The 25,966-nt window shown below is 37.7% G+C and overlaps 1 protein-coding gene across 1 annotated transcript in view; it reads right to left on the bottom strand.

The window, feature by feature from the left end:
• adcy2a (adenylate cyclase 2a) overlaps positions 1-25,966 on the bottom strand; it is a 125,235-nt gene that overhangs the window by 23,399 nt on the left and 75,870 nt on the right. The window contains exons 4-7 of the mRNA XM_084435542.1: positions 9,524-9,673; positions 4,388-4,536; positions 3,560-3,671; positions 3,237-3,364 (exon numbers count right to left, since the gene is read on the bottom strand). Of these exons, the coding sequence (XP_084291668.1) occupies positions 3,237-3,364; positions 3,560-3,671; positions 4,388-4,536; positions 9,524-9,673 (539 nt within the window). The remainder of the gene's footprint in view (positions 1-3,236; positions 3,365-3,559; positions 3,672-4,387; positions 4,537-9,523; positions 9,674-25,966) is intronic.

Genomic DNA, 25,966 nt, shown 5'->3' with positions numbered 1-25,966 from the left:
AATGGTACCAAAATGCCGAACCGTACCGTACCACTTTTTGGGTACCCTTCCGTTGTGGTACCTAGCACAGTGGTACGGTACTAAAAGGTGGAGCTAGACTCACTGCAGGACGTTGATTGGTTGACAGAGAATCGTCACTTGCGCGTGCTACAAGTGGAATGACAACATAAGAAGCGCCATTTTTTAATATACAGTTTAATATAATACTACTGTTACTGTGTCACGAAATGTAATTTTAAGAGTTTTTCAGGCGAGAATGTAGTTGTTTAAAGCTCAAATCTATGGTTTATTTATAAAGATTTATGAAAATTTGAGATCCATGCAATCACCGGGCGCTCGGCGCTCATGTACCCCGCCTGGAACAGCCTTTCCTCGGCTGGTCCTTCTGACGTTTGCCGCTGACTCTGACGTCTCTGTAGTGGTTAAACTAGATATAATTCGTCTTGTGTAGACCTAACCGGCGATCTTTGGTCTTGTGAATCTATAATTTGTTCCCTGGCCGAACTGAGGGCAAAGTGAAATTTCATAACTTTATATTTAGGCTATTTAACTTTACCGTTGTATCGTTAGAGTAGAGCGCTGACTTTGTATGTTTGACTGAATTGTTTGCTTTATTTCTTATTGTATAGCTTCTTGTACTTTTTACTTATACTTTTATAATGGCTATTATTGATAAAACTGAAATTTAACAAAAAGAGACAGGGTTTAGTTTTGTAATTTTTTATTGAGTACAAATGCACAAATTGCCTGAACCATATTAATAAGTTTAATATTTTTAAAATTTAAACGAAAAGAGGCAGGGTTGTGTTATATATATATATATATATTGTTATAAATAGGCTAACGTTACATGCAGTGAATATAATCAGTACGCGTTGCCTGAACCACATTTGTGTGGCTATAATGTTTAAGATTTCTTTAAATGAAAACGTAAAGAGGCAGTGTGGTGTTTTATAACATATTTCGTTTTATTGTTGCCTAAAATGTACATACAGAGATAACCGGAGTAACGCTAGCAGAGCGAGCTGACTGACGCTTTGAAGAACGCTCTGTTCCATTTGCAGAATTACCGGACTCACGTCCTCGGGAGTCATTCTCCTGAGCTGGACTTGGCAAGTCCGAACTTTGCATACTTGCTATTGGGAAACGCCTAATGTCGACGGCGGTTGGCTTCTTGTGACAAACATGCCGAGAAGCAAGAACCAGATCTGCTGTATGTTATCCATTGTTGTTTATGTCGCTTTCTTCTTCGCGCGAAAATGACATTGATCGCTTCTTTCCGGCATAGGCAACACCACGCCTATCAAGTAAGGGTACTGTTGGCAGTGGAAACGCTAGCCGATTCATGGTTTACCGACCCGAACCGTACCGTACCGCTCAGTGGAAACGAACCATTAGTAATCACCACTCAGACTTGCTCAATGTCCCGCCCACGGCGCTATCTGATTGGTTACACCTCACGAGTAATAGCCTATCAACACTTGCGAGACGGTTGCAGGTCCGCTGGGCAGTGGAGCTGTGTGTCGAAAGGAAGGCAGCATATTCAGTATATTACCAGAGAATGTCTAATATGGCGAGAAGTTTCACTCTCACTACACTTCCGGCTTCTGAACTGGTTGCAGTTCCACTCTGATTCCATATGAGGGCGCTCACAGGACGAGTGCAGAATGAATGGAGGTCAATGGCGGTATACCCCTCAAAATCCACTTTTCTCAGGATATAATTTTTTGTCTAGTAATTTGAATGTTGTATTCGAAAGGAGATGCAAAGAAATTACACATTGCTGGGTGTTAGATTTTTTAGAGTCACTTATTTGCTTTAAAAAAGTCTTTCAAAATGTCAATGACGTCAGAATGCTGACGTCATTAGCAGAATGCTAGCGTGTTATGGGCAACAACAACTCAACCTGTAAGAAATCAAAACGACATAAGTACTCGTTCATTCAACTTTCGACCTAAAACCCACGTTGAACTTGCAAAATCTACAATCACATCTGAGATTTCTCAACGGCAATCGGGTGAAAGAGACAAATTTAGCCGTCTAGCCCCATTGACTCCCATTCATTTTGCACTCATGGCGAGCGCCCCCAGTGGAACTCTGGTGGTACTACAACCAAAATTCGGTACAATAGGGCTTAATAGGGAGTGGACAGGCTCTCTGTAGACGGGCTCTGATATTACTGAAGCGGGAATAAACATCACAATCTGATTATCTGTTTCTATGATGACAAGCAGAGTTAGTGTCCCAGTCACACCACTTAGAATGGCCGAAGTTACACATACGGTGTTTCACTCAATTGAGGCTAAAGCAAAAGGTTTTTTGAATACTCACTCACTCACTCTTGAGCGTCTGGCGCGAGTGATTTCAATGTTAAGTCAAAGACGCGTTTAGCGCGGCGCGGTAGGCGCGAATGAGGCGAATTGACTAACACAGATAATGCATCTGTCATTTCTATCATTTCACTGTAGCTCAGCATCGCGATGTAAAGTTAACGTTATTACTTTAATGCCAGGCCTACACTATAGCCTATTCAGGTTTAAGTTGACACTACGTTGTGCCATTTAATTTTGCCATTCATAAATAAGTGTTTTGACATGTCTAGCTGAGTGGCACTATCAATGGCACTGGGAGGGGGATTTAATTCTTGCATTTTTTTTTTCGTTGTGCATGATCACAGTTCATATGTGTGGGGAAAGATAAGCTATTAGAATAAAAATATTGCGTTAGGCTACTTCATGAGTTAATAAGAAAAAAGATTTTACAATTCCTGCAAATGCAGTGATGAAGTTCATGTTCTCATGATTTATTTTTATGAATAAAAATGTTTCAAAACAAATCGTTTTTTTCACAAATCGCACCCTGCATATAATAATTATAAAATTAGGACAGATGTTTTCAAGCTAATCTGAGGCAAATAATCTTTCAGCTAAGATCTATAAGAAACAATCAGTAGATGAACAAGCCCTTTGGAAATGTAGAGTTCGACCAAACCAATGGTTCACAATTGGTTATGCTCCAAAAGCCAGACTGTGTATATCAAGTACCAAAATTGTTTGTTTGTAAAAAAGAAAATGTAAAATAAATAAAAATTACCATGACCTACACATAGGCCAAATTTAGAAATGCAGAAGTGAGATTTACCAACCATGTAAAGAACTGGATCAAATATTACATTTTGCATTAACAACACCAGCTGAGAACCACTGAAAGCAGACATGTGAACTTACTGAACTTACTTAATAGCTTCACACATGTCAAGTCCCATCTTCACACAGTTTTTGGCATGATTTGGCAAGGACTCTGGGAGGCCAGATACACAGTAATAACAGTCCCCTAGAATTTTTATTCGCATACATTCATTTTCCTGAAAGACACAGAAACATTCAAGGACTTCAACAGTCAGAAAACATCTTGATAAGAACAACTCTTGGTAATCAATCTGCAACATTTGTAATTTATTTTCCAAAGCAGAAGGAAATGGTAAAGCTATAACCATCTGTATCAATAAAGTACATGTCAGTTACTGGACTGAAGTGACTCATTTTCAGATTCAGTTTACCTTGGCAATCTGATCAAATTTGCCAAATAGTTCATTCAACATATGGACCAGCTCTCCCGGTGAGCAATCGGTGGCCAAGCGGGTAAATCCAACAATATCAGCATACAAAATACTGTAAGAGAATATACATTTGTGTGACACAGGAATGGAAAAGGACATACATAATTAAGATTTATATGCATCTGAAACTGTATAACTCTGTTTTTTGTTTTTTTTAAAGCAGAGAGTCTGATCCTTCTTTTGATATATTACAAAATATTCTGGGAGCCATGAAAATTAGGTGAAAATTATCAAAAATGCTGGCGGTGGCTGGCAACTATTTAAAAAAACGCCGGAAGGGGAAAGAGTTAATTACTTCAGGATTATTTTATTTTCCATGCAACAGAACAAAAGAGTATAGCTAGTGGTAAAGTTCTCCTCAAACCATGTAAGAATGAACAACAGCAAGAACAGGAAACTCAGAATGTGTTTCTCAGGCTTTGTGCTATACAAACTATTTTGCATTCTTTTAAATCTCTGACCTTTTAATTTAAGTCCACTATTTGAAAAGATGGCAGGTGGAGCAAATAAAGTTGTTCAGTCACATTCAATACAAGCAGGAGTGATGACAATTAATTAGCTCATTATTCAGCACAATCAAAAGAGCTCAAACCTACATCAATTTTGAATAACTACAACATCTCCCCATAAGTTTCCAGGCTATGGCCAAACATACATACTGTAATTCATTTTAAGACATTTGATATAGCTATTTCTTCATTTCTTCATTATGATTCATGATTGTGACTGTAGTGAGAAATTCTCATTTTGTGGTATGGGGTGACGCACCTGACATTGGTGTGACGTTGTACATATAAATTATGAAAGTTGTTGGTGTTTTCCACCTGACCAAACTTCGGCCCCTGTAGTCTCTGTATGATTTCAGCTTTCATCACTCGGGCAATGTGAGCAGGAAGCAGAGACAGCAACAGACGTTCCTGTAGCAAAAAACACCACACCGGGGAAGAGAGATAATTATATCTCATATAGCCTACACTCTTGTCTGGCTTGTCCCTTCAGTAAGTGCAGCAGAGACTTGACTCTGATATAAAAGCTTGCATTACATAAGCATGACTGCTCACAGTCACCTGAACAAATGGACTGAAAAGAAATAAGTGATTAAAACGCATGATGTATGATTTACAGTAGGCCTATGCTCTTTTCAAAATTCTGGAAAGCTGGCATCATACTGTATTCATCATACCATCATTGCTGTGTTCGAAATCGCCCCTTACCCTCATTCACTATTCCCTACATTACTCCACTAATATAGTCCACTTGGAGTTGATGAAAACGAAGAGTGAATTCAGACACTGAGTGCGACGGAAGGGCTGCTGATTTTGCATAGTTTGTGTTTGCTGTTTAATAATAATCATTTGAAACGTAGCAAACTGGCTGCTCCAGTAGTAATGATTTATCTTGAACTCTGACATTGAAACTGACATTGGCTGAAACTCGGACACAGCCTGTAATCTTTGAGTGGCCTTGTGAAAACGTGATAAAATTGCTATATAAATAAACGTGACGTGACTACTAGAGTGCCGAATTGCAGATCTCATGCAAACGTTGCTATGACGATCAGATGCTTTTCTTATCCTTTATTTAAAAAATGCTTGCTGTTTTCTCAATTTTGTTGTGTGATTATTTTGTTATTAAGAGGAAACCCTGCAGCAAATATTTACATATTCATCTAAATGGCTCTCTCAAAATCTGTTATATTAGCTCTCTGGATGTCTTCAAATGATACCTTAGCACATTTTTGTGAAAATTCATGTCAAAGGCAGGTAATGTGAAATTCATCTGGGACTGATATAATTGGGTTACAGTGGACTTTTTTGAAAAGGAAAAAAAACTAAGATTACCACATTAAAGTTTTTCAATTCAATTTCAATTTCCCCACTAGGCATAAAGTGTGAATGAGTTTAATTAGATCAAACAGGGACGGTCTGGAGGGTCATTATGAAAGCTTATGATAGCTTGACTCTGTGCTACAAGCAAAAGAAGGTTAATTGCCCAATAGGTCTGGTACATACACCTAATCAACCATAATGAACTCATAAAAATCATTTTAAAAACCTGATCATTTTATTAGCATCTACATAAAAGCCATATACATTAATTTGAGCTGTGACAAATGCATTGTTATCCCTTTTTCAACTAATTAATGTGCTATACGATGAATCTAGGATCTACTGCAATAACATCAACAGCAGAAAACGCTGCAGCTGAGACCACTGAGCTGTGGAGAGCACAATTCATCACCCACAGCCTGAGAGGATATTCTTAAGAGGTTAATCCAGAGAAGTCCATGGAGGCAATGTTTGACCTCTTGCAGAGCACATAGTCTGATGGAAGACAGCCAATACACCAGCAGCGGCCTTTAAACTTCACAGAGACAGCAGTGGGCTTCAGTCACACCATCTGCCTTTGTGGCCCTGTTTAAACTGGGAGCTGAAAACCAACATCACAGAAGTGTCCCGGTTTCCATTCGGTAGCAACTGGGCTGAGAGTAGGAGACCACAAAGGTTTGCAGTATTTCAAAGAGGACCCGCGGAGAACATAATGTCAAACATATGGACAAAGTAGTGAAAGTCTAGGTGACAAATCAATTTTAAAAACATTGTGTCCCTAATAGATATGATAAAATACCAACTGATAAAATAATAGTCTCTGAACCTCCTCCTATGATGTATCATGCAAACTTAATGTTTATTTAATCTACATGAACATTTTTGCAAATGTCTTCATATATTTGAAAGTACATTATATGTTTATTGTTGGAAGCTTGTAAATTTTGTTTAATATGGCTTCTTTTGTAAAGTGAATCAGAAGTATCCCAGTAAGCATTAGTCGTCATTTCACCATCTAGGTCAACTATAGACCCGATATAATCGTCCGCTATGAGTTACTCACTTCTAGCCAAAATAACCTTGAATTTAGTTACATGTTGTTTTTTTGCCAAAATGACTTGTGAGATCAGTCAACAGTGATTACAAGGTGTTTGGTTTCATTTCTTTGACATGTTGTTATCTAATTAATGAGTCTATCCTTGGGCTATGGTTAGACGTCTATTAAATTTTCACTGACAGCCCAAATTTTGCCTTGTTTTAGCCTAGACGTCAGGGCTTTGTTTGGACGGCTATTAGACATCTTTTAATCGCAAAATTGCTTGCTGGGATGTTGATGGAATTTTCCTCTTGACAGTTCCTATTTGGCCATGTTATTTTGAGGATGATGAAAAATGTTCAAATGGGTTCCAATAAACTAAAGGTTCTTTAATAAAGCAATCTTAAAGGTGCAGTAAGCAATTTCTGAGAAACACTGTTGAAAGTGGATTGAACCAAGCGCCACAACACACCTGTAGCCAATCAGCAGTAAGGGCGTGCTCATTAGGGGGAGGTGCCTGTGTTGCATAGCATGTTTGTGAGTTTGGGGGTGCAATCCTTTTGGGTAGGGGCGTCTTTGTTTTGGTGATTTTGAAATGTCAACATTATTTCTCAGAAATCACTTACTGCACCTTTAAGTAATCCATAAGGCGAAAGGCTTTGTAACAGCGTGTATGGCATAAACAAATGAACGTACAATTACACGTTCACATGATCAATATTAGACACTAACTGAATGTATAGGAGGAACTTACATGCACAAGGTAATAGAACTCAAATGACAACAGGTGATGATGAGTTAATCAAAAACCGGGGAGACAAACAAGGGGTGGGAAACTGTAACAAATGAAAACAGGTAACTGAGAGAAACAAATGCAAAGTTCATGAAAACGAAACCAAAACATGCAGTTTGTGACATTACAACACAAGCTCATGGCAATTCGTATATATTTTACGAGGTGGCTAATTCGTACAAATTCGTAATTCGTTTTTGAAAGATTTGTCTAGCCGTGAGATCGGGTTGGACATTAGAACGTGGTGCAATCCTCTAGCCTGGATGCAAGCCGAACTTAGCCCCGCCCACAACATTTGAGGTCGGGAAGTTCGGTCTGGACTTGATCCGTTGTGGAGCAACTATGCTCGAACCAGAGCTGTTCGGACCAATCAAATTGTTAGGGCGCGCTTTATACAATGATGGACAGATGATCAACAGTAATGTAATCATCCACGTCACCAAAGAGGGCTTGGGTTGAATTTGTTTACAACAAAGATGGCTGCCACTGGAGAATTGAGATGTATAGATTCCGCCATCTGTTATAGATATCGACAGCGCATTCATTTTAAAAGAGGAACAGAGAACCGCAATCAAGGCATTTGTTGATCGGAAAAATGAATGAATAACATACGTCACTTACTCCGTTGCTCTGATTGGTTGTAGGTCTATCCAATTGAGTGCAGAGGCATTTTCTTTCCTGGTTCGGTTGAAGCACGCCCCATAATCACAGCCTAATGGAGCAGTATCAGACTCATATTCTGACTAGAATTTGAGTATGGAGACGTCAATCCTCTGAAAGTAGTCCTAAAATAAATGCTTAAATAAAGGATTTGTTTTTTTTTTTTTTTTTTTTCACGTGGGGGATGGAAACCTAGATGGTCTATTTTTCTAGTGAATTTAGAGATAAAGTTGGTCTGGACTGATTTTTTTTTCAAAAGTTTGTTTGGAGTTTTTTTAGGGGCTGGGCTAAGGGGGCTTAAGCCCAGAATGTTTTTAGTGAAGTCCCGAATATTTTGTTACCTTGTCTTTCTCATAGAGCAAAACAATTAATCAGAAAAACAAATGTAAATAAGATTACAGCTGCCGCGATTACCTAATCATGGTAAGTGCATACAGTTTTATTTATATTTTTCCCTTTGCATTAAAGGTACTTAAAATGTGTTTTTGCAGTGTTGAGCATTGAAGCCAATCACAGACATGTCTGTTGAACACATTGGCCAATCAGAGGCATTTAAATGAGTCGCTGTGCTTAAGATGTGTTTTGAGCGAGCTCACCGAGTTCTACACTTTTCGCAAACCTCATTATTATTGGAATTATATTCTTATATGCAAATAAGAGATTCACTGCAATGTATTTGATATTCTTGATGCTGCTCTGATGCACTCCATTATGCACCGCTCTGTTTGTAGTTAGGATGACTAAAAGTTCAGCGGTCTAGCTCATCAATGTCAAAATGATTAAAGAAGGCGGGGCTTACCGTTCACAGAAGGATGTTAACAGTGAACGAATGCCTGGAAAAATGTAAGTAGATGAACATTTAATATTTGACAACTCTTTTACAATAGAAATGTTCAACTACCGACAGTATCTGTACACTGTCAGTACACTGACCTTAGAACCGCCCCTGTGTATAAGTATACATATATGAAAGAGATTGCTGTAATATGAGTAGAAATTAAAATATGTTAAACCCCCTAAAAAAAATCTATATGTAAAAGAAAGATGTGGAATTACCTTTAGTAAATACATAATTTAATTTATATTGAATGTAAGTGTTTCTCAATTCCCAGTTATTCAGTCATTCTTCGTGCAGTTACATAAAAAAAAAAGAAGACTTTACAAAAGAGGCTATAATTAAACTTAACATTTACAAGCTCCCATGCAATGTACAATATACACACATACTGTACTTTCAAAAATATAAAGACATTTGCAAAAATGTGCATGTAGATTAAATAAACATTAAGTTTGAGTGATACGTCAAGGAGGTTGAGGGACTATTATTTTTACACTAATCTAATCTAGTTCTGTCATTCTCTCAGCAAATTAACACATAACACAAAAGATTTCTGGTATTATCAGTATTAGTTCACTGCTAAATTCCGCAATGTTAAGTCACTATCAGCATTCAGTGGTTTGCCAAAGAAAATATGGAATATCTCAGTTTTTGAGACTGTTTGGCAGGTCTTTCAACTTCAGCCATAGCCAGCTGATAAATCATGACTTCAGAACTGAGAGAAAGTAAAGCAAGATTGATACTTAACCTGCTGACGCTTCTCAAACTCCAGTTTGATGGGTGATTTTATACAGTTGCAAGTGTCTTGATATGTCTGCTTTAGCGCCAGTTCCATCAGGTGTTTATGGTATGCTCCTGCCAGGTTCCCACATATGAAAATTATGATATTTGCCAGGATCTAGAGAAATAAAAAATAAATAAAAATTACACACAATAGTGGATATTCTGTAAATAGGATAATACCCAGTCCCTCCAGAAAAACGCGGAGTTTTTTAGTGATTGTTGCGGGCAAAAATCCTTGATTATGCGGCAAGATTTCTTAAAAAATGCGATGGAATATGCGGGATATTTATGCAATTTTATGCGATGAAATTGCGGGAACTTGCAAAAATTGCGGGAACTTGCGAAAATTGCGGGAACTTGCAAAAACTGCAGTTTGATGAAAAAGAGAAAAAAAAGTGATTGCCCAACACCAATTACATTAATAGATGTCTTCATTTTAGTTTGAATGGGAAAGACGAGGTGTAGGCTATTCACCCTTAGGGGGATGCGATCAAAGCCTGGAGTGGAGCAGTCCCGCTCACGGAAAAACTGCTCCATGTTCACTCATTTTTAAGAAAGTTACAGAAAACAACTTCTACAAACAATTTTAATTTGCCAACATTTGATAATAATAAATAAAAGTGCATGACGTGCAAATCAGATAACAATCAAGTGCAATATAAACATGTTTTGTCAGGGCATCACTCCCGAACCAGCATCAACACTCCATTTTCAACATCTGCTTAACTTACTCCTTCACACCACAGACACGTCTTTTTGCCTTCTGTGTCTGACGTGATTTAACTTATCCCCAGTTGTTCCATGAAAACATGCACGGCCTGCGGTGTAAGATACGACCGGATTTTTGTGAAATAGGGCTATCGCGGGGTTTGCAGCTTTTCAATGATGTCGCGTAATTACGTCACTTCATAACGTTCCCATGGCAACAGGGGAAATGGCTGCGCTTGTGTGAAGTAAACCCAACATTTGTCAACTTTCTGCTAAGATATATATGTGACTTTTTGCAACGAAAATGCGGGGATTATGAAATCATGCAAGCCCGCATATTTTGCACGCGGAAATCTGCAATTTATGCGGCAAAAGTGCGGCGTATTTAAAAAAATGCGCCCCCCGCATAAATATGCGGACTTTGGCTGATTATGCATGGAATCATGCGATCGCATAATCGCGTTTTTCTGGAGGGACTGAATACCACAAAAAACAACAACCTGTAAGATATTTATTTATTTGTCTGTCTGTCTGTCGAACTATTTTATTTTATTTATTTTTTGTCAAAGTTGAAATCACTGTGAATTACTACTGAAGTTCAGATTTCATTGCTTCCACTGATGTACACAAAATGCTCTTTGGAACATTTTCAAATAACATGGACCATCAGATTTTGATGTCTACAATAAATGTAATGATGATATAATTTGTATAAAAAAAAAAAAAAAAATGCTATTTCATAATAACTGTGACATTTTGAATAGTGAAGCAGGATTGTGCAAGGAATCAATTTCCAGTCCAGAAATATTTAATTGACACCAGCTTTGCGGCACTTCTCATACAACACTTCAGCTGCTTAAATTTTCCATTCCAGTTTCAAAAAGCTCTTGTAGAATGATTTTCGACAAGAGCTTTGCTAACCCAATCAAATGTTCAGCATGGAGGGGACTTTGGTTATTGTAGTCGGTATTAGCAGCAAAGAGAAGTGCTTAAGCCCTCAACTTTTCCTACTGTTAGTGTTCACTGTTCATACCTCTTTTTTCTCACTTCTCTTTCATACTTCCTCGTTCAATTACCACCCCAGTGGTAAAGTCCTTCGGTTTCTTCATCTTTTTCAATCTCACTATTCAACAGTCGGATGAGAACAGTGCATCAAAGGCTTAGCTCCATGAAATATTTTTTAATTGCTCTTGGACATCCCTTTCATTTAGGTCACTATAGAAAGAGTCCTAAACTCATCTTGGCTGTCACACTTTGGACCATGAAAACTTCAAAAGGCATCAGCCACTGACATGGATGGAATGAAAGTAAAGAGTCAGCCACACTCAGAAAGCACAATGGTATGTGTCATACAGAGTTGGACTCATGAAGACAATATTTTGTGACTTTCATTTTTTTTTAATTACACAAAAAACAAATCAAAATTGATCTGAATGTGATTCTGAATTACTTATTTGTTGCATGGTATTTCTTTGTTCTTTTCGTTTCATTTTTTTAAAGAAAGAAAGTGTACTTTTGTGGGTTTAGGTGAGGGGAAATGTTTGTACTGTTAGTATTTTAGACAAAAATACATAATTTGTTTCAATAAGAATCCCATGAGGTCTCAGATAGATATGATAAAAGACACCAAAACACATATAAGAGAAAAAAATTAATTTATCTGGTTCTAAAAAACTTTTTTTTTTTTTTTTTTACATATTTCTGGACTTTTTTATATTTTTCAAACATTAACTGTATTCTGGTAAACTCTTTTCTGTGGCAAATTCATTTGAATAGAATCATTAACCATTAACATTACCTAAAAACATCTGTTACTATGTTACATACATAACCGTTCAGCAAGGTAAAATATATTAAGTAGCACAAATGAATGCGCGACATTAAATCAACAAATATTTGTAACTTTATTCTTAACTTATGAAGATGAGGTAGATGAGGAAGATGATGTTGCCAGTACTATTCTGAGCACATCTGGTATGTTTAGAAATTTCAGAACTATATTCATTGTGTCCCTTGACTCTAATGGTTAAGGGGAATATTAATGTAGACTTTTAATTGGTCATGCAGGATGTTGTTTATATAAAAACTTAAAGTCGTAATCAAGGAAATTTAATTACTTTAAACATTCAGACAAGTTATTCAAGCTTATGTCAATCAGTGACAAACCATAGCCATTTAAGCAAACATCATATTGGATATTTAACTGGTGAATTTCAAAGCTCTTGGAAACAGATTTAAGATTTTAACAGTGGCTGACTACAGCAAGGCTTTTCTTTTAAACACTCTTTTTAAAATGGTAAAAAGAATTTGTAAGGAGTTTAATCAAACAACATTTTGATGTCCAGATGTTATCTGCAAGCATGTGAGGCGGCCAGTGAGCTGTAGTAAACAAACACTGTTATAATTTATTTGTAAAAGATGTACAACATTCATCTGCTGTCTATGAATAAATCATGGATGATTCATTGCTTTCAGAGAGGTGGTGAAGCTTCTTATTCTTACATGAGTTGGATTACATACAGAAAAGATTCTGCTTTCTGACTGATGGATGGAGAATTAATCTATTTATATAAAAAGAGACAAAACTGTGTTTTGAGTGTAATGGAACCAGTTATTCCAATTGATGATAAACTGTAAAGCTGATAAAAAACAAAACAAAAAAACACATTGGTAAGTCACTACTCACCATTAAAAATTGGTTTTCACTGTCAGAAAGCATAACAGTTTTGTAAAACAAAGACAATACCAGACAAAGGAGAATGTAAACTCCGGGCAATATATTTACCAGATAATTAACTAAAAGTAAACTGCTGTGTAATTAATCAAAAACCATGGTAACCAATAATGAGCAGGAACATAGGAACAAAGGAAACAGACACACGGGAAAACATGGTAGTACAAACTAAAAGTCCATAGAACAGAAGATAAACCTGACAATCACACATCTCATACATTTATTTAATAATAATAATAATAAAAAAATATATATATATATATTAAAAAAACTATTAATTTCTTTAAAATGGACACAATTAAATGTTCATGCTGGTTTAAAAACATTATCCCCCAGTTTTACATACAAGCCTTAAGCCTAGTCCCAGACTAAAATGTATGTTTGAGCTGTTTTAACTGAAAGCAACTTGCACTGACACATCTTAAAATATGTTAGTGCCATTGTCTCAAGATGCACCCTAGTAATGTTTTATTTATTTTTTCTAGGGCATGTTTATAAAGGTTAGATGTCCAAATTGAACTGAGGAACCAGGCCAAAATTTACAATCAGCAGAAGGGAGGGAAATGTCTCAGGTTACCCATGTAACCATGGTTCTCTGAGAAGGTTCCCAATGATGACCCTTTGGGGAATGCCTTCAGGGTGACTGCGTTTGAAGCACATGTGCAAGTCCAATTCTGATTGGTGCAACATCATCCCGTGACACGGGCCGGCATCACAGCTGTGGTCAGCCTTCTGATCGACTGAGGCAGAAGTATGGCAAAGGGATGCAGTTACGCAGCGTCTCGTTACCCTCTCAGGGAACAATGGTTACATGGATAACCTGAGACGTTCCTTTTCTAGGGAACTCGCGCTGCGTCGATGACAACACTTTGGGGAACGATATTCCCACTTCGCCATGCTGACAAAATGCCTATCCTTAGTGTGAAGCAATTAAGGCACAGCTCAGGACATGAGTGCTCGGGACCCTGGGGTGGCCGGAAGGTCCAGGCTATAAAACCTCACAAAAGTATGTGGGGAGGACCATTCTGCCGCATCACATATATCTTGAAAGGGATGCCCCCGACAATAAAGCTCTTGAAGATCCCATACCTTGTGTGGAATGTGCTCTAAGTGGCAGAGGTGAAGACAGCCAGCGCACTTCATAAGTCTTTGAGATAGCCTCGACAATCCACCTGCTTATAGTCTGCTTGGTAGCCAGGCAGCCCTTGTTAGGGGGCCCAAAGCATACCAAAAGCTGGTCAAATTTTCTCCACAAAGTTCTTGAAATCTCAAGAACCCTGACCGGGCAAAGTAACTGCAACTTCCCTTGTCCAGCCGACACTTGAGGAGGATGAATGGCCTGAAGGACTACCGGCCGGGCCACATTAGTGGGTACCTTAGGTACATCCTTAGGTACCGCCTTCACTCCACCTGGAACAAGCTCCAAACAGGAAGGAGCAACGGACAAGGCCTGTAGGTCTCCTACTCTCTTGAGAGACGTCGTTGCCAACAGAAATGCCATTTTTAAAGGTTAGACACTTGTCCGATGCAGAGTCCAAAGGCTTGAAGGGTGCCAAGGATAACCTCTCTAGTACCACGGTTCGATCCCATGTAGGTATTCTAACCTGGGCCGTAGGCCTCATCTTCAGAGTACCACAGAGGAAACGAGTAATAAGATTATGCCTTCCCAATGAGCTACCATCTAGCGGTGCATGGAACTCAGCCACTGCTGCCACATACACTTTAAGTGTAGAAGGGGTAAGCCCAGCCGAGAATCGGTCTTGAAGGAATCCCAGCACTGAAGCCACTGGGCAGTTAACTGGATCTAATTGGTGCTTTCTGCACCACAAAGTGAATGCTCTCCACTTCAAAGCATAACGTTTCCTCGTGGAAGAAGCTTTACAATTTAGGATAGTCTTCTAATGAAATATCAGGTGTTAGGAGGTCCCTCCGGACGGGAATCTCCCACGGGAGGCCGTCTAAAGAGGCCCAGAGGAGCTGGCTGTGTGGGGGGAAAACCAGAGGGGACAATGTGAGTTATCTTGTGACATAAACAGGTCTACGTCCGCCTGGCCGAACTTCCTCCAAACTTCCTCCTGCCTTGACAGTGTGTCTGCTCCAACATTCATGTGCCCAGGGATGCAATTGCCCTGAGAGAGAGCAGCTTGCCCTGGGACAACAGGAGGATCTGATGCGCCATTGTACACAGAGGGTGCACTCTTAGACCCCCCTGGTGGTTTATATAAGAGACCACCGACGTATTGTATGTTCGAACTAGAACATGATGGCCTCTGAGGTCTGGGAGAAAGTTCCTCAAGGCAAGCAGAACCACTCACATCTTTAGGCAATTTATGTGCCAGGAGATATGGTGTTCTTTTCACAGACCCTCGGTCAAGCGGCCTTCCGGAATTTCATTCTGCCATTTTTTTCCATTAGCAACCATGTTGGAGAGAACTACTATTGCTGCCCAAATATGTCCGTGTCAAACCAAACGTGTCAATAAGCTCTTCGCTATTGGCTTGTGCGACAACGCGTCATGCAAATTTCCCGCTCAAGTTGAAATTGAAGCAAATATCGCGCTTTCGTGGCAATCACGTTGCCCAATTTGCATCAATTGCGTCTATTTGCATCTTTGCACTGACTTTGTATGTAATTTACTCTACTCTTTTACTTTGTATCTACTCTTTTGGTGTGCACTCAATGTAACATTCATCATATTACATTGTAAACATTCTTATTACTTTTATATCGTATTATGTTTATATTTTAGAGCAAAAAACAACGCATCATAGGACATTAGATGCTATGAAAGGTTGCCTATATTTTATATTTCAACATTTTACTCAATTTCACACAATTCAGTTTGCCGAGATAGTGTGAGAAAAGCCCAAATAGTAAAATGTGTACAGGTTTTGGTAAAAAAATAACACAATAACTAAGGCAAGAATGAATACTCATTCGTCCGAAATAATATCCACTGCTGGATCAAGGATCATCACATAGCATTCTTCTTCTGAGGTAAATTCAAGTCTCATTCCTCACAAGCGTGTCTTCTTCCAAACTCAAAAAGAAGTACAGTAACCTGACGAAGCTTGTTGGACGAATAACGTATGAATAGCCTGTGCTGTGCGTAGGACCACAATACAGATAATGACCTCAGACGGTAAAGATTGTACTTCTCATTGGTTTTATAAGGTTTACATAAACTGGGAATATTTGTTTTCATAGACAAGTGTTTGCTGAGTTTCGGTTAATTTTTGTGACGCATTTCAGAAAGATGTTCACGGAGACTGAGACACCAGAAAGCGCACCCTGTTTCTTTATTTGACAAAAGCACAATGTTTTGTTGTTATTGTGAGTGTACATAAATAAAAGTAGACCCTACCCTTTACAGTTTCGAATGATGAACTACTATTATCTGTATGACCAGAAATTACGGGATATTTTAAGTTCTTTCCGTTATCAGGAAAAAAGGCAATGAGCAATGTAAGCACTCAGGCAGGTAATGATCCAAGTGAGAGAGAAAGAGTCCACTTGTCTATCAGTTAAATACTATAATCAGATTATCTCAGCTAGCATGTGGGAATATGCTTAGAGTAAATTTTGAAACTCATTACAGTTTTTCTCAGTCGATTTGACACACTTCTCCAAACTCCGATCACTACTCTCAAAACAATTAACACAGTGATCTGAACACTTTTGAACTGTCCAAAACAGATTGTAAGTTTTCATTCATTCCATACAAATTACAAATCATATGCATAATGTTCTTTTAAAACATTGCGCACAAAATTCTCAAATGTGTTCACAGCACTTCACTCAGCCAACCAAAATGGTAATAAGCATTTACAGCTCTTTTTGTTGATTACAAAAATCACAAACATTTGTGTACCATTTTTCCAAACAAAACATATTCTCAATTGCACATGGAATTATTTCATTTGGCCACAATCTAGTATCTGCATGGTTAATAATACACATCTCAGGAAATGACATTTTTCTAATTGTTTACACAGCTATCACATTTGCATTAACTATAAAAACTATTTTAAAAAGTAACAGATATTGTTATACAAATTTTAAAAAGAATATGAATAAGCATGGAAATGGGAAAAGAAAGAGTTATCAGAGTGGAAGTTGGTGGGGAGTGGAAGAGGTAGAATGAGATGAGGGGAGAGGAGGAGAAAGTTTAAGAAAAGGAAGAGTAGAATTGGGAAAAGGAGAGGGTGAAAAGATGGGTAAAATGGAAGACTATTTAGTGGACAGACACTTTTTGTGTGTCTATAGCTGAATATGTTATAGTTTTGATGACAGCATTTACTTTTAATAAAAACTGCAGTGCTTCATTATGCAGTGAATCTTGAAATGTTTTGTCAACATAAGAGTGTGTTTAGTGCTGTGTAAATTGTTTTGAGAGCAACTACATTCATTTGAAGAAATGTGTCAAATTGATTGAGAAAAACTGTTAAAGGACTAATTTAGAAGCAGCTGCTACTGAAGGTCATGACTATTGAATTTTCAAGACCTCACAGTATATGATATAGGACTGTTTAATTTAATGTGGATGGTTTGTTAGTAATGCTATTTCATTGCCATTCACTTCGCATAGTTTTGCTTGATGGTATGGCTTTCCAGGGATTGCATTTAGCTCCTGAATCTGACCCATAACACAAGAAGTAAAAAGGGATTGCTACTTCCTTTAGGCTTTCCTAATACCTTTTACAAAATCAATGAACAACTCAGAGGTCATACCTCAATTTTCACACCACACTAAAGCTGTGGCTTATAATCTTTTCTTTTGGAATCTATAAGCACACATGCCCAGATTGTGGTTAATCCTGAAAAGCACATGGATTTCTGCCTGAGGCTCATTAAGCACCTTCGCTCTCTGCCTCTCCACAGATGTTTACTTAGACATATGCAATTTAAAAAAAAATCTTAAAATCAAGAGGACGAAAAACTTCCTGAAGGGAAGAGCGATGTGATTTTATGAGTAAAAAGTACATACAAGTATGTATTTTGTATAGTTAAGTATGGTTCTATCACACGTACATTTACTTACGTTTCTATAGACACGGAAACAAACAGTATGAACGTATTGACAGCACTAAAACTTAAATTATTAACTTATGAACAAATTCACAGAAGTACAAATGTGTACGAATTTATGAATATTAAGATTGTGGCATTAATATTTTGTATTTTATTGTATTCAGTTGACATTATGTTTTCAGTCGCATTTATTAAATTCAGTGTTGTTAAATACATGTATGAAGTGTTTTGTTGGTCTGAGTGAGTTTTAGAGGTGGGATTAACTGTTTGGCCAAGATTCATCTTGGTAATTCAAACTGTATGAAGAGTTTTAAAAATGTGGCTTCAGTACTGAAAAATACTTGTTAAAAAAAAAAAAAAAAAAAATTACTGCCCTGATTGCACTCGCTAAGCATGAATACACTGCAACTTTGTATTGCTCAAAATGGGACTAAAGGGTAGGAGACACATACCATACGGCAATAATATTTACACCTAGAGGGTTGGACTTTTATTTTAATTTTTTTATTAATTAATCGCTAGAGGGATTCTATAGCGCCTACCTGATTTCAAGGGCTCAAACTGACTAAAGAGAGGGTCAGAACTATCTGCAAGAATAATCCTTGCCTTCTTCTTTGCCCTTTCAGCATAACGTTGTACTATGGGCTTCTGTGGTCTGCTGACTATTTTGCTTGCCATTGACACAATTCTGGTGAGTTTGTTCTTAGATCTATAGTTTAAGTGCTCATACCAGGCTGGGAGGTGAAAAGTTAATACACTCTCTACAATAGATTTGTACACAAGTTCTAAAATATGCTGACAAACTCCAAGGCCACTAAGTTGTCTAAGAAGAAAAAAACGTTGCGAGCATTTAAAAAAAAATGTACTCTGCATTCTCAACGAAGCTCGCATATGTGTCCAGAATTGAGCCAAGGTATTTAAAATTTCTCCACAATTTCAACTTGTTGACCCTCAAGTGAAATTTGGCTTGATTATCATGATTATAATTCATTTTGTGCACAGAATTAATTATTTTGTCTTTGCAACATTAATTTCCAATTGGCTCAAGTGACACCAAGTTTCACGGGCCTTAGTGTGAGCCAGGTAGGCAACATCATGTAGAGAGATAGTTTTTTCCAGTAGGCCAAATAAGATAAAAAATAAAACATAGTTGTTCTAAGTTGAAAAGCCCAATGAGCTTTGAATGCTTCCCATCTAATACCAGCAGATGTTTCAGAATTGTTCATTTCAAAATACAGATACATTTGTGTGTTCTAATATTCTATAAACTCTGGATCCCGAAGCCTTCCTATCTGAAAGTGCCATTTAGGTGGATTCTTTATGAATTTTGAAGTTTTGTATGATAAGGATATAGCTGCATGGTCAGAGATGACTATGTTGTGATATACTGTATACAATCTGTTATTTTGAAGGGTACAATTGTGCAGATATTAGAAAATAATCAATATGTGAGAATACAAGAATAACATGAATATGATTCTGCTGCTGGGTAAAGATCCCTCCAAACATCTGATACATTAAGGTCTTTCAATTCCTCTATCTACTTCCTAGCTTTAGTATGCGTTTTATCAGTCCCTGTGGAACGATCTTTAGTAGGATCTAGCACACAATTCATATTCCCTGCGATAATATAATATACCGGCAAACTAGCAGTTAGTTAAATAAATTAAAAGGTTGTCACCATTTGGACCATATACATTAATTCAAATGATCTTTCTGATTTTTTTTTTTTTTTTTTTACATTGTAGCATAATATATCTTCCTAATGGATCTTTATTTACCTTCTTAACCTGTATTTGACTTATGATCAAAGTCTTTACTCCTCTTTAGAAGTGTATTAGAAGTGTGACAAGGCAGCTAAAACTTGCCCTTGCCATCTCCTACGAATCCTAATTGTCTCAGTTTTTAACCATGTGGGTTTCCTGAAGAACAACGACTAGTGCCTGTAATAGTTTAATCCTGTCCATGTCCTGCTTTATTATTATTTTTTTACTATTACCTGGACCTCTACAACTCCAGGTTAAAAAAAAATGCATCCAGATGACCAACTGACACAATTTTTTTCGCACCGCACTCGTTCGGACCCGGTTCGGACCCATTCGCATGCGGTCTGCGAATCTCCATAGGAAATGAATGACTTCCGGTCGTTTCAAAGCCGTATCGGAGCTGATTTCAACTGCCAGTGTGAAGGCGGCGTTATTCTTTGTCTAGTTCTTCAATGACGTTTTTCACTGCAGCCGGTGTATCAAAAACCCTTGATTTTTCCTGGTGTGTAACAAGTAGACGAGCAGGGTAGATGATCCTGTGTTCCTCTCTCTCATGGCCTCTGTCTCAAATTATCATAAGCTCTCTGCTTCCTGTGAACCTTGAGCAGAAACATCTGGATGAAAACGAAGAGTGTGTTCCTTGAATGAAATCATCCCCCTGGACTTTGGCCACTCTCATCACCAATTCTTTGAAGTTCAAGAACTTCATTATTAGTGTTCTTGATGGTGCACTGGTATCTTGTCTTGTGTTCTGGTCACCTATGTTTCGTTGTGGACCCACTATGTGGGTGCTCTATGACTAAAGATGTGCTAGAGTCCATTTTCAATATTTTTGGTTTCCAGGCCTCTAAAAACGCATAGGTATCGTTTCCTTCTTTTTCAACCCACCAACCTTAGGTTGTTCTGTCTGTTTCTGTTTTTCATGTCATCAACCTTGTCTGACATTCTTTTTACTTGTGATTCAAGCGAGTTCGCTTGTTACTTGAGCAAGCTAGTCGAGTGATTTCATCCTCCGGTCCAGAAATGCGTTCCTCTGCCTCTTTCAGTCGCTCCTTCACCACTTTGATCGCTGACATAACTGTCGATTTTACTCATAGCTCGTTTGTCCATTTCTTTAATGGCTTGCAAAAACATCTGCATTGCTGGGGTTCAACTCAGTTACTCTCGTAGATTTACTGTCGTCATCTTCCTCTATCTCTCTTAGTTCGTCCACGTTATCAAAATCTCTTGCGCTTCATTATTCACATTTTCTTGAGTTCTGTTCTTTTTTTTTCGGGTGCCATTTCCGTTGTTGGTCTTTTGTGCATTAATTACGGAAGGATGTGATAAAGTTTTAAGTGAGTTTGAAGGATTATTACTCAAACAGTATAGGAGGGTCATTAACTTGCTTCTTCCCAGTACCACTCCATAACCGTAAGTCCCAGAAATCCAAATTTTTGCAATTTTACTGTAGTACCCATGTTTTTTAAACCATTAGTCAATTCATTTATATACCTATGCAAATTTAAAGTGTCATTTAAAAAGCCTGGTACATCAAAAGCTGTTTAAAATAAGTAATAGTGTTATACTATTACCTCTAGTAGCCTACGAAGGCCAAATTCTAACTTTAAATCATAATTTACGTGGCTGCGAGAAATACTAAGATGTACAAAGTTCAAGGGTCCATAAAAAAACATTTGTATGGTAAAAACTGTTAAAATTTTGGATTTCGTTAGTACACTGCACTAGTATAAATCCTGCATGTTAACTTTAACACACATGTGGTTAAAAAAGTGGCACAGTGAAATGGGCTGATTGCGGAACAGACACCTTTATTGGTCCATATGGGAAATTCAAGGTAGTAAAAACTGTTCAGGGTTTCGTTATTCCATTACCACTAGTATAAAGCTTGTATGTTAGCTTTAATGCACCTTAATAGAAACGGCAGAGTGAAATGGGCTGATTGTGCAATAGAATGATCATGTATTGCCCCATAGAAACATCAAGGGTTCATAAAAATATATTGGATATCAAAATTTGGATTTCGTTAGATCATTAGACCCTGCATTAAATCCTCATTTAACTCTAACAGCGCTGAGGCGAAGCACCAAATTTATTAAAGAGGAGCTACATATATCAATAAGTAATGAATAAATATAATTATTTATACAACAGTTCGTTCTGGTTCTGGAATCTGATTGGCAGAGAGCCATTTCCAGCCGTGCGATATTCCCGTAGTATCAGCACTGGAACCGTTTCACCGTTTGTATCGACTGTCATGGCGGTCGAGCAGATCCAACATATTTTTTTTAAATACTACAGTTGCAGATGTGCTTTTATGCGGATAACAAGCATCACTTTTAGGCTTCTCTCTCTCTCTCTCTCTCTCTCTCTCTCTCTCTCTCTCTCTCTCTCTCTCTCTCTCTCTCTCTCTCTCTCTCATTAGTTCATTTGAATTCATTAAAAATATATAATCTTACAGAGCTAATTAAACAAGCTGTAGATAAAATAAATGAAAATTACCCTCATTTTCCAGTTTATATCCGTTCGGTCAGATTTTGCGCTGCAAAACATCAATGACAGCTGTTATCTTGTCCATGCTGGTAAATAATCATGGCCAATTGGCCATCCAACATGAATTCTATAAATAATTTGATTTGCACGGCCATTCAAACAAGAGGCTCTACCATGTGCATTGTAAAGCTATCACCGACAATCACTTTGGGCAGGAATTAATGTAAACACAGATATCTCTCTCTCTCTCTCTCTCTCTCTCTCTCTATATATATATATATATATATATTAAGTACGGGACTTGCTACTGCCAATACGTACTGACACGCTGCTGTGAGTAAGACAGACATGCTGCTGCATACAATATAGCGTATATGAATTACCCGTAGCAGATCTATACAAGTGGAGCTGGGGAAGTGCATGCTCTGCTAAAACAAATGCTTCCCAAGTATTTGAAGGTTGAACAGCGAGCTCATTGGCTACTGATACAGCAGGAACCAATCAGCTGCGCCCTATAGATAACGATCTGATTATGAACAGGTGAGTTAAAGGACCTATTAGCCTGCACCATCTAGATTTTCATGCCAGAATTTTGACACGCTGCTGTGAGCAAGTAAGACATGCTGCTGCTGTACAATATAGCATACAGGAATTACTCCCCAAAAGAGCAGGTGACATGATATTTGACACTACAAAACAAGCTGAGTGTACTGTACGTCAGAAAACTCCCCACCTCCAGTAGATCTACCGCCAAAACATATGTACTGCTCCTGCTCCGAAGAGCCATACACTGAAAAAAATGATTCATTGACTAGTTGAATTTACTAAAAGAAATTATGTTCATTGGATCCACATAATTGATTTTAGCTACATTTAAACAAATGCATTACGTTGAACTAAGTTCAACTTGATGCATTTGTTTAAATGTAGCTAAAATCAATTGCGTGAAACCACTTACGATAATTTTTTTTAGTAAATTCAATGATTTCAGTAAATTCATTGAATTTTCTAAATGTTTTTATCGTAAGTGGTTCCACGCAATTGATTTTAGCTACATTTAAACAAATGCATCAAGTTGAACTTAGTTCAACGTAATGCATTTGTTTAAATGTAGCTAAAATGAATTATTTGGAACCAATGAACATAAATTTTTTTAGTAAATTCTACTAAGTCAATAAATCATTTTTTTTCAGTGTAGGAACCGTGAGTATGCTAGCTATGTGTGCCTGGCCCTTTAGTTTTGAGTATGAGAAATGGGGCATATGCTTGGTCTCAGCGGAATAGATCGCACATAGAAGCGCCCATGTGTACTAGTGTACCCCCCCTTTTTTTTTTTTTTTTTTTATGGGGTGTCCCTAGTGACTTACCAATGTGGTGTTCTACATATGTGCCTACATACCGGTGTATGCGTGCCACTAAACTAGTAGTTTGGGCCGTAAGTCTAGTGGCCTGTTAGACTATGTGTGCCTGAGCCTGTTTTGCTGAATGGCTTAACTCTATTGGCCTGTGACTATGTGTGCCTGGTCTACCACGCCGAATGGCTTAGCTTGTGAACAAAATGACTATGTGTGCCTGGGCTACCACGCCGAATGGCTTAACTCTAGTGGCCTTTGACTATGTGTGCCTGAGCAAAAAGGCTCAAACATATCCAATTAGAACACGCATTATGTGTGGTTTTAACAAATGATAACACGTTGCAGGCTAATAGAGATGAGAAAAGAAACCCCCCACAACCACTTAAGCAAACAGTAGGCTATGATGATTTAGCATCATTTGATAATCGCCACTGTATATATGTCCATAGTGTACGTTTCAGAATCTATCCAAATACAAAAATATACGTTTTGAACATGTAAAATGTTACGTATTAATACCTACATATTAACATATTAACTTCCCAGGCTGGGAAGAGAGAATTTAAAAGGTCTGAATTCAAAACATGCAGCATGTCTCCAAAAGAAGCAAATATTTGTTAATTGCTCTCGTTTTATTCTGTATTTTTTTTCCAGAAGAAATTGTATTGCTTATATCTTGCTCTTTCATAGCTCAGTGGAGTTCTCCTCACAGTATGATATTAAAAAGTAGGCCTACTATTGTAAAATGTGAATTAGATTAGTGTTTAAATGTGAATGTGAATAATGTTAAGTGATTTAGATGCACACAGACACATTCAGTACAATACAGATTTTTAGGTATTACATTTAAAAACATGCGTAGCTCCTGAATCTGCATTCATGCAAGTGCAAGACAATGTTTCTTCATAAAGTGCCTTCTACGAAATCAATGAACAACTTTGAACAACCTCATTTTTCACAGCACATTAAAGTTGTGGTTTACAGTGGTTTTCTTTTGCAATCTAAGGAAGAATCCGATTAGAAATGTTTGAGTTCATAGGTAGATCTCTTGACTTTGAAAATTAGAGGGGAAAGAAGAAGAAGAAGAAAAAATAAAATAAACATAAACCAGGCACTGTGTTTGTTACCAATTTAATCTCAGTGTGGTCTAAATTCCACAAATGGAATCTGATTCTCTTAATGATCTGAAGAAGCACAGACTGCAGCACTCTATGGACAGCACGGCTTTAGCCCTTGTGTTAAATAATCTGGACAAGTGTAATTCGAAGGAAGCAAAGTTTAATAACATCTACAAGCAGGTCAGAGTATGGGCACACTTCCCAAGTGTGAGCTTGTCACTCTGAAGAGCGCATTAGCATTAAATCACAGCATTAGCATATTACCCATTGGGCTCGGAAAGAGGATGTATTTCTTTACCAGCTGGATGGATGGTTGGGTGGATGGAATGATGCCTGTAAAGTAATCTATACTTAATACTTTTGAACGAAATTGAAATTCTTTTTTCTTTTTTTTTTTTTTTTTACTATTCATGTATACTTTTTGCAGTCTATTATTGTGGCAAAAGCTATTTAAGATAAACCTTCTAATAAACAACATGCTAAAACAAAAAACACAGCATAGGCATAATTCGTTCCTGTGAAATCCAAAAAACAAAATGCACACAAACGTATCGCTCTTGGTGTACAATCACTGATGTACATCTTTGGTTTAATGAGAAAAAAATATGATACCAGGGCGGATTAGAACCCAAGAACCTCTATCACAATTAACAAATGTTCTACCACCAGACCAGTAAAGAGTAAAGTAAAGAGTATGCATATTTGGTGTGCTGTCTGCAAGAAGGGCTCGAGCTCGGAATTTGGCCCAAAGAACCCGGAGTGCTCCCCTCGATATCCCTGCCTGGTAATAGGAACCAGCCGAGAGTGAGGAGTTGGGGTGGCAGAGGGATGCTGGAAAACTGTTGTGGAACGTGTGGAGGTGAGAGAAGGCTGTATTTAGGATTCCTCTCGTGCTGATTTGTTGGATTATCTAAACGTGTTCCTCCCGAATTTAGTTAATTAAACTTCATATGGATTCTGAAGATTAGATTACAGCGCACAAATAAAAAGCTCTTAGTTGGTGTATAAGACTTTTACATCTGATGCTGATGCTGATGATTACTGCTGATGCTTACATTACCATAGTGTAACATGGCTGTTGAGTCAAAGAGGAGCATTGGATCCAAATGCAGTTAACATCTATTAAGACATCAGAAAAAAATCCAGGTAATGAACAAGGTAATCCAGACACGAGAGAACAGGGAACTACAACAAATGTGCACG

This window comes from Rutilus rutilus, assembly GCF_951802725.1.
Source record: "Rutilus rutilus genome assembly, chromosome: 17".
Taxonomy (NCBI): Eukaryota; Metazoa; Chordata; class Actinopteri; order Cypriniformes; family Leuciscidae; genus Rutilus; species Rutilus rutilus.
The sequence above is the reverse complement of the archived record's forward strand: the minus strand, read 5'-3'. Positions and strand labels throughout refer to the sequence as shown.